Raw genomic sequence first — 9,401 nt, 5'->3', positions numbered from 1 at the left:
TTTTAGTTTTTATATTAAATCAAACCTGTCATTATTTCCTCATAATTAGAAGGCTCCCAGAGTGAGGAAATGGCAACAATAGGAGGTGGACTGGAGAGCTAATTCAGTATGATGCCAGCTGTCCTTACTGACAGGCAGCATCTTTGTTCTGAGTATGTGACTCATGGGTAAATGTTCCCTCCTGCCACATAATCCTGTGATAGTTAGCAATGAGTTATCTACTCCCCCCCTTTGCATCTCTCCACCTACTTGCCCAACAAAGTTACTCTGTACAATTACGTCCCTAACCTAGGCATGGATCAGTCTAATTTTACATGTCTTGTAAAGTCATTGCTTTAGAAAAGCCGTAAAAACACCCAGTGACCCTCTTCCCCAGTTGGATATGGCATTTCAGAAGTTTTACTGCTTAGAAAAATTCTGCTCACCTCTGACTGTAGAAAATGCTAGTTTTATTGGTTTGGGAACAAGACAAGCAGGCAGATTACAAGAGGTCAATGATGCAATTACAATATTAAGTGATATCCTGTGAACAATCCCTATGTTTCCTTTAGGCTTACTTGCTCAGATTGTAACACAGTAGGCTTACTTGCTCAGATTGTAACACAGTCTTGTTTTTTCATACTGCCTTCATTCTGTTTATCCTTTCACAACCTCTAAGCTTACTGTTGATGTTAATAAATGCCCACATTTATTAATGCAGGACTTTATGTTATACAGTTAGATACATTACCTTCCTGTCACTCAGGTGACACAAGTGACCTACCTTGATTCATCTGAAGGCTGAAGCAAGGTCAAGAGAACATGATTCCAGTTTCCTAGCTCTTAAACCCCTGACCTCTAACCACTACCCCATTTTTTTCCTTTGGGATGCTATTGTTTAGCCCACTAACTCTGCAAACCTTTCATTTTGGAAACAAAAATTAGGATCCCACTGGCCTTCCCTTCACCTTCTGGTCTATTCCAGTATGTAGTTTACAGATACTGCTGTATTTGTGTAGGTGGAAAATGATTGCTGTGGCATCACTAGAATAAAGATGATCACCAAATCTTTCAGATACTTCCTCTCAGGAAGGAATAGACAATGTCATCCATGTAGCTTGTTTTCCTTTTCTGATCAGAGTCTTGAGTTGTATAGTACAGTCACCTGGATAAGCAATTGCCATCCACAAGACCCACTGCCCACTCAGTCCTACCGCCTAAACTCAGCAGCACACCAGCTCTCCCAGGAAGGTCCCACCATGATGATGACTCCACATGGCAGACACTCAGCTTTACGTAACGTGCTGCCTACACTGGGTTAGGCTTGTTGGTGAGACAGCGCTAGAGAAAGCAGCACAAATACATGGCAGCTCTCCAAACTGATCAATCATACTAATTAATTTCAAGAGACCACAGATGGTAAACTCATACCCCAGAATAGTTCCCCCAGAGACTCGTTTCCAGTTGCTCATGAAAAAAGATGGAAAATAAAATCCTCTCCCTTTGGATTCTTCTGCCCTTTAAGGTTTCCCAGCATGAGAAGGAAATCAGTTCCTCTGCAAGAGGAAGCCCTTTTCCCTGCCAAGCTTGTGAAGCCCAATGCAAACAGCATTACATATTTGCATTTCTTACCATGTATTATTCTGCTTACAGAACAACACAAATGGAAATGAGGATGGGGGGGGTGCTGTGACAGTAGTGATGCGGAAAGATCATAGATTACCAACACCCTGAAACCAGATGTGCTGGGAATTACACAAGACAAAGACTATTTCTCCTCAAAAAGAGGACTTATTAAATCCTTTACAAAGTGAAAAATACACACAGTTTGCTAAGAGAATGGTCCATATCATTGCAGCAGTGCCATGATAAATCTTCTGCCTTCAGTTCCCACTGGCTGAAAACAGAGCGGCTACAGCTAAATTCTGCATCCAAAGTAGAGATTTGGACTCACAGTAAAAAAAAAATTAGTAGACTGGAGAGAGCGAGGCCAGATATTTAGCGCTTGCCCTCGTCCCTGCTACTTCGCTACCGACACTGGTGTCCCGCTACCCTGTCGGGCCCCGGCCGCAGGCCCCGATCGCACGGCGCACTCGCTCCCACACGCTCCACAGCGGGCGGGAGCCGCTAAGCCGCCAACGTGGGGCCGGGATTTGAGACCGCAATAACGCGAAGTCCCCTCCAATGGCGGGACTACAGCGCCCGGGCTGCCCGGCCGCACCGCCCTCAGCCCCGGCCCCGCCCGCCTCAGCTGACAGCGCCAAGATGGTGGCGGCGCGTCAGGGGGAGCTCGGCGCCCGGCTCAGCTGACAGTGCCAAGATGGCGGCGGTGCGGGACGGGGAGTTCGCCGCCCTGCAGAGCCTGCTGAAGGTAAGCGGGCCGCTGAGCTGCTGGAGGACGGGGCGCCCGGCCCGGCGGCGGCGGCTGCCTCTCCCGGCCCGCGGCTGAGCACCCCCCGCTTTGCTCCCCGCCAGGCGCCGTCGAGGGACGCCGTGCGGCAGCTGTGCCAGGAGTGTTTCTCCAGCCCGCCCGCCGGCCTCGGCCCGCTGGCGCAGCGCGCCTGCCCCGGCTTCGCCACCGGCCCCGAGGAAGCGGAGCAGGTAGGGCCGAGCAGGGTAGCGTCGGGCCCCGGCGGGAAGGAGAGCCGCCGGCGCGGCAGGGAGTGGGGTGCCTTCGGGGGTGGCCCCTTCCGCTGCGCGGAAACGGGGCGCGTAGGAAGAAGCGGGAGAAGGGGACCTGCCCGCCTGGGCGTCACCGGGGAGGGAGAGGAGGGGAGGAGCAGGCCTGAGCTCCTTACCTGTTAAGGCTCTCGGGCAGTACTTGGATGTTCAAGGCCCCTCACTGCAGAAGCAGTGTCTCTCCCGGGTACTGAAAGCCTGTCTGTGCTGTATGTAATACTTTTCAACCCAGCGGACTCCTTTCTTCTCTTCCTTTCCTACAGCTAGTATCTGCTTTGCACAGCCTCACCAGACACGTTGTGTACCACAGCTTGACAAGGGCAGAAGATATCCTTTCTCTCTTTCCAGAAAACTTCCACCAAAATCTGAAAAACCTTTTGACTAAGATAATCTTGGAGAATATGTGAGTGCTACCCACCTGCCATTTGCTTTCAGCTGGAAAGTTAAAGTCTGTGTATCTAGTTTGATATATTGATAGTTGGCAGCATGCAAAGTCTTGTTTCTATGAGTTTTGTGTGTGCCTTGGGCATAATCACACAGGTTGGAATGAGCAGAGTTGAATGAAATATGTCATCTGAGTGGAATGGCAACCAAAACACAGCCATGGGCACAGAGGGTTTTCCCAAGACTTCTGCAATGGGTGTGGGTCTCATACACATAATGCAAATCGCATTTTGTCTTAACAGCTCACCTGTGTGGTGGAAAAATGCTACAGATGATGATCAAACTTAGAGGGCTAGAATTCAGCACTACAAAATCTGATTGGGTAGAATCTAGATCCTTAGATTGGGTAGAATCTAAATCCACTTACTACCTTGGCTTAGGTGAGGAGGCACTGTATGCAGTAGAGCAATACATGAGGTGGTGGCAGAGGCAGCAGTTCTGCGTGCTTGTACATCTCACTGCTTGGTAGCCCACTGCTTTGATAAAACCGGGGAGAAAGGTACATGCCATAAGTGCCACACTTACAAAAAAACCAGTAGTTGGTCACCCGTTTGCCTGCCATTGCCCACCAGCGACAGCCTTTCCTCAGGACTCAGTAGCATAGGTAGTCCCTCTCCCCTGCTTACTGCTGCAGTCCTGGTGACCCTTCTGTCAGGGATAAGCCAATGAATGCTTTTCCTGTCTTTTTTCTTTTTTTTTTTCCAAAGCACTGCTGATACTGTTTTTCTCTTTTCCACTTTTTCACAGCTCTGCTTGGAGGAATGAAGCACAAGCAAGTCAGAGTAAGTAGTAGTTCACATTGTGATGCAATTGTTTCCTGAGGTCATTGGAGCTTAGAGTTTAGAAGAGTGCATCACAACATGTTTTTGTAACGTAGCACACGGATACCCCCATTTGCCTTAGATGAAGCTGTATGATTGTGGTATCACAGAGCTTAGCCATCACAGAGGCCAACAAGCTTGTATGCAGATCTATGCTGCTGTGCTAAATTGTTTCCAGTCCTCAAGTTCCATTTAATGCTCAGTCTGTTGCTACCTTGCAGAGTGCAGTGTATAGCAAGTATTTGCAAAACTTTTGAAAGTGAAGCACTCTGACCTCCCTGTTCAGGTCATTAAGTGATGTCCATATTTAATAACTGTGCACTGTAAAGGTATTCCCCAATATATACATACCCTTATCTTTGTACGTCTAGTCAATTCCGTGCATTCTTGCTCTTCTACGCATCAGGAAGTACACTGCATATATTCATAGCTGCTTTTTTCCTCACTTTTCTAAACAGTGATGTAATTAAGGAATGCAGACTTTAACAATAGCATCATGGGCAGTGAGGTACATCCCAGGTAGGTGTGCCATGCAGCTACAACACTTTGTTTTCTCCCCAAGAGCTTTTCTTTGTACTTTGCACTTTAAGTTTACAAATGAGAGCTGATACATAATATGTCTCATACTTTGAGAGTACTTTGAGATCTGCATCTCTTTACCCTTTTCTTTGCCTGCAGAGGAGATAATGTCCAACAGCTAAACAGTATGGCAAGACCTGGAAATACACTGTCCCTCAAAGTTTTAGTGGAGTATAAATAGGAAGAGGGAAGAAACCATTGCGTAATGCTAATACAGTAAATACAGCAGTTGCTTACACTAAGCAATGTTCTAGTGTTACCAAGACACATAATGTTTCTTCCTGTATCCTTAACAATATCGTGCATTAAAGGAAATGAGAGCAAGCATGACACACCAGCATGACACACTAGCTAGGTCTTCGCAACCCAGAAGCAAGGCTGGGTGTGTGGCTCTTGGAGCACCACCCAGGAGCTCTGCTCTGACACTTGTGTTTTTGTATTCATTAGATGAATATTTAACCCTGTCTGAATGAGATTGTCTTCTAGAAAATGATGGATTATTTTAGTATTGTAGTCATGAAATATCTGACATATATTACATAGGGACGAAGGCAGTGATTTAAAGAACAGGCATTCCAACTGATTGATCTATGTTAACATAAAAACGTGTATGGTTTCCTGCCCCTCCCAAGCGACCAGCAATCAATCTTTGCAAATTAACATACAAAACTGAACAGATATTAGGAAAAATTTCTTCACGGCAAGGGTAGTCAAGCATTGGAACAGGCTGCCTAGAGAGGTGGTGGACTCACCATCCCTGGAAGCGTTCAAAAAACGGGTAGACGTGGCACTCTGGGACATGGTTTAGTCTAGTCTACCCTTGATTGGTTTAGTGTGGACTTGGTAGTGTAGGTTAATGGTTGGACTGGATGATCTTAAAGGTCTTTTCCAACCTAAACGATTCTATGATTCTGTAAGATGCATTTTATGTTGTTGCAAATGCTGCCAAGTGCTGGCCCTGGCAGACTGTGAACTGGAATTTGTTCCAAAAGCAGGAGCAAGGCAGGCAGTTCTGCACTGCCCCCTGGAGCTCTGCTCAGGGGAGCAGGATGAGGAGGAAGAGCCTTTCCCCCGATAGAAATTTCTGTAAGCACTGTTAGGAAGCAACTTGAGCATCTGGAGTCAGTAGGAAGGCTAGCAATCAACCCTTGGGGAGGAAACTAGGCATCTTAGCAGAATCCAGACAGGCTGCAATTACCTGTTGAGATGGCTCTTTCCATAGCACTCGACATAGGTTTAGTCTTTGCCTCTTCATGCCCCTCTGGTACCCTTAAATAGATGTCAAATAACAGCTGACAACCAGGTTTGATAAGGCTTCACAAAGATACTGAAACCTACCAAGCACCACAGCTGAGATTTTAAACTGAGTCTGAGAATAAAGTCACCTCCCTACAGATCTTTTATGGGGTTGGTCTTATGTTTCATTCAGGCTCCTTTGAAAATCCCTAGCTGACATAAACAGGAACAATGTTTCTTCAGGCACCCTGTAGCCATTTATTCTGACATAGTTAGCAGACTTAAGCCCCTTAGCTGCAAATGCCCTTTTCAAACCGAATGGGTTTGGCTGTGTTTCCATGTCCGTAGTGTGGACTTTCTTCTAGTGAGAATTTACTGTTTTTCCCAGGAAACTGGATGCTGCGCATTCAAACATAGGAAGTATTGCTCAGCTCTTACCAGAAAATGGAGTTGAAAAAGGTGCAAGAGGTTTTCTGAGTCTTACAAATGTGACAGTACTGAAGTGGGAATGACTTTAAGTATGCTCTGTTAAACTGCACCTTACAACTTGTTTTCTTTACATATATTTTAAACAAGGAATTTACCTTACAGACATTTTCCAAATTTCTGGATTCTGGTGATAAATTGCGCTTTACCACTGGGCAGTCAAGGGTTCAAGCCTCATCTTTTAACACTGGCTGTTGTTATGTGGTTGGATAAGTAATTATGCTTTCCTGTGGTTTGCAGTTTGTGTGAGAAAACACCTGTAAATGTGAGATGAAAATGTCAATACTGTTTCTTCTTCTGGGTTAAAATGTATTTTTTTTAATGAAAATAGGAAACTTTGTTTTGTTCAAACAAGGGGGAAAGATACCTGCATGCCACCCATCTAAAGTACCTGCCTCAGTTTCACTTGAATATATTCTTCAGAAGTTCCTTGTATTTATTACTGGCAGCTGAAAGACACTGTTGAAAAATATTATGCTCCCAGGAACTGACAAAGATGACTTGCAGCCAGCCTGTTGGTGCCAGAGTTTTGTTGGGAGAACCTTAATCTCAGCTTTTATGCCAGTTTGCACAGTGCTTAGGGACTCTTCAGGGTTCATAGTGCAGTGAGCTCCATTAAGTACACACCATCATGAGAGAATATCCCCATCTTCTCTCTGCAAGAGAGAGCTGCACAAATTTCTTGGCAGGGCAGCCAAGTCAGACCTGTCCTCCTTCCCTTGGAAGGCTCATGGGGTCTCTAGCCCTGAACTGTTCATGTCAGTATTGCACCAGACTGTTGAATCATTTCTGTTAGGCTACATCTAATTAGGATATCTTCAATATTTTTAACAAATTGGCAGGACACATGAAGATTGTAGTTTACCAATACATATGCTATACTGCAGGATGCTTTGGTTCACAGGTTGGGGAGCTTGAAATAACATGTTTTATACTGCTGGATTTTAAGAGCATTCCTGTGTGCTTTCTTATCAGTTACAGAACAGAGCAATAAGCATGTAGGTCCCAGAGCAACTCATGATGAAACACTAGTTGAGTGTTGCAGGCAACAAAGCAGGGGATGAAGAGGTGCAGAGGACATCTTATTGCTCCTCTTCTCCAAGCTGCTTTGTGAATTTATCTATGCTTGTCTTGTACTGTACCATCCTTGCATACAACAATGGGAGAACCCTGTTTGTCCTTCCAGTGTCATGAGGTGGCCTTCAGAGACTGCTTATTGCAGAGTAAAAATGATGTGAAACCACGCAGCAGCACTGAAGTTGTATACTTCCCAGGGCTGGAAGTGGAGAAGCATGTATGTGGTGGTGGTCACAGGTTCTGGGGTCTGGTGTCATCATGTGCTGCCAGGCCTAACAGACCCATTTTTTAATCCTTCAGTCTCCCTGCCTCAGCTGGTTGACATGGACTGGAGGGTGGACATCAAGACATCTTCAGACAGCATCAGCAGAATGGCAGTCCCTACTTGCCTGCTTCAGTTAAAGGTAATGTGAGTGGCTGTAAGGGATACGGGATCAAAAAATAAAGTCCAACACCTGACTTAGCAGTGGTAGTGCAAAACAGTTCAGATAGGCATTTGGTGCTTGCCTGTTGCCTGGTGGGCAATTAACAGACTTTCTTAGAGATTATCTTTGAAATACCACAGAGCCTGAGAATGGTGTCTCTGATGAAAGCCCCCTTTTTCTTCCAAGGGAGAGTTTTCTTTGCATGAGGATGCGAGAAGACAGCGTATTTGTTCCTGGTCACCATTGTTCTCTACAGAAAGAAAGAAGATAAATTGTGAAGTCATTGCCCTTTAATTCTAAGCCACTCATCAGCATGTTTAGCTCATGGCATTAGTTGGGAAATGACTTTTGATTACTAATAACTTCCTTCACTGGCCATGTCTATCATTTGAGGACTATAGCTAAACTTACTGCTTGTATTCTACAGAGTTCTGGATCCCCCCAACCAGTAAAAATGGGATGGGTGTGTTTCAGAGGAGGAGGAAAAAAACCTAATTTCTGTTTGTGGGATGGAGTTAAGTATCCTATGCAGTATCTGCTAAGATGCTTTTGACACGGATGTGGCTTCCTGCCATGAGTCTCTTCAGAATTTCACCATACTCATGGCAGTATATGCTGACTTGCACTCTGTCAATGGAATTGCACTTCACTAGTGAGGCACACAGCTTAGAAAATGTGCCGTGGTCCTTCAGGATGGAGCTGGATACCAAATTTAATGCATTTTTCTTTATCTGTTAAACATTGACTTTTGTAGTGTCACTGGAAAAACATGAATGAATTTTTCATATAGCTAATGTCTGCATTCCTATTTTCAGATTCAGGAAGATGTTGCCTTGTGTGGAAATAGTCCTGTTGTTTCTGCACTGACTCTGGAACTGAGCAAGGAAACCCTGGACACTATGTTAGAAGGTCTAGGAAGGATCCGGGACCAACTTTCTGCTGTTGCAAACAAGTGAATACTCAAGGGCATGGATTCCAGCAGTGAGGAAGGGAAGTATTCTCTACCTACAGCTCTCATGAGCTGCAGCCTAGTGTAACATGTTTTCTGTTTTAACAAAACAAAATTAAAGACATGTCTTTACTGAGTTAACAAGATAGCTTTTGAAAAGCTAACACTGAAACATTCCTTTGGTCTGATGCCAAAAAATGTTTTCCTGATATGTTGTTGAACAAATCTGTATTGGCCCGGTTGATTACTGACATCTCATTTTCTCCATCTCTTGGGGGGCAGAGAGGAAATGGTGTTGTCTTGAGTGTTGAGCCTGCTTAAAAATAGCTTCTGGAATGATCATTTTGCAGCCTAACTTTTCTGGCAGGTGTCATGGACGTTTAATGGTTGGACTTGATGATCTTGAAGGTCTTTTCCAATCTAAACAATTCTATGATTCTATGAAAAGCTGGTCTCTATTTCAGAAAAGGATTTGAGAGCTTGGCTTAATCACAAGGGTCATAACTGGAAATAGCAAATAGCTGCAGTCAGTGAAGTAAGTGCTATCTCTCTGGCCTGAAATTAGGACCTAAAAGGCTCAAGCTGGTTAATGGGCTGCTTTCCAGCATTAGCAGACAAGGAGGGTGCTTCTCTCTCCAGAGAAGACACATTCCAATGTGCATGTGCTGAGGTGCCTGCTGGATGTAGCACTCTCTCCCTTTCAATGAAGCATGTCCATGCTTGATT

At 45.0% G+C, this 9,401-nt stretch overlaps 1 protein-coding gene across 2 annotated transcripts; it reads left to right on the top strand.

Annotated features, from left to right (window-relative positions):
• Positions 1 to 2,284: 2,284 nt before the first annotated feature.
• On the top strand, positions 2,285 to 8,684 carry COMMD9 (COMM domain containing 9). 2 transcript variants are annotated; one of them, XM_075712745.1, is made up of 6 exons: positions 2,285 to 2,350; positions 2,455 to 2,580; positions 2,922 to 3,061; positions 3,850 to 3,884; positions 7,602 to 7,705; positions 8,542 to 8,684. In XM_075712745.1, exons 1-6 carry the CDS (start codon positions 2,300 to 2,302, stop codon positions 8,680 to 8,682), a joined length of 597 nt encoding a protein of 198 aa, XP_075568860.1. In that variant the 5' UTR covers positions 2,285 to 2,299; the 3' UTR covers positions 8,683 to 8,684. The 2 variants fall into 2 exon arrangements, with proteins under 2 accessions (XP_075568860.1, XP_075568861.1); XM_075712746.1 differs by lacking the exon at positions 2,455 to 2,580 and having other exon boundaries at positions 2,300 to 2,350.
• The last annotated feature ends 717 nt before the right edge of the window (positions 8,685 to 9,401 follow it).

The sequence above is a fragment of the Pelecanus crispus genome, chromosome 6 (genome assembly GCF_030463565.1).
Source record: "Pelecanus crispus isolate bPelCri1 chromosome 6, bPelCri1.pri, whole genome shotgun sequence".
NCBI classification, from domain to species: domain Eukaryota; kingdom Metazoa; phylum Chordata; class Aves; order Pelecaniformes; family Pelecanidae; genus Pelecanus; species Pelecanus crispus.
Note: the sequence above shows the minus strand (reverse complement) of the source record. Positions and strands in the feature narration are given on the sequence as shown.

Excerpts from the sequence above, each read along its gene's own strand:
- COMMD9 (XM_075712745.1), top strand. The coding sequence starts at position 2,300 with ATGGCGGCGGTGCGGGACGGGGAGTTCGCCGCCCTGCAGAGCCTGCTG. Across the intron at positions 2,581-2,921 it reads GCCCCGAGGAAGCGGAGCAG|CTAGTATCTGCTTTGCACAG; the intron begins GTAGGGCCGAGC and ends CCTTTCCTACAG. Across the intron at positions 7,706-8,541 it reads CTTGCCTGCTTCAGTTAAAG|ATTCAGGAAGATGTTGCCTT; the intron begins GTAATGTGAGTG and ends TCCTATTTTCAG.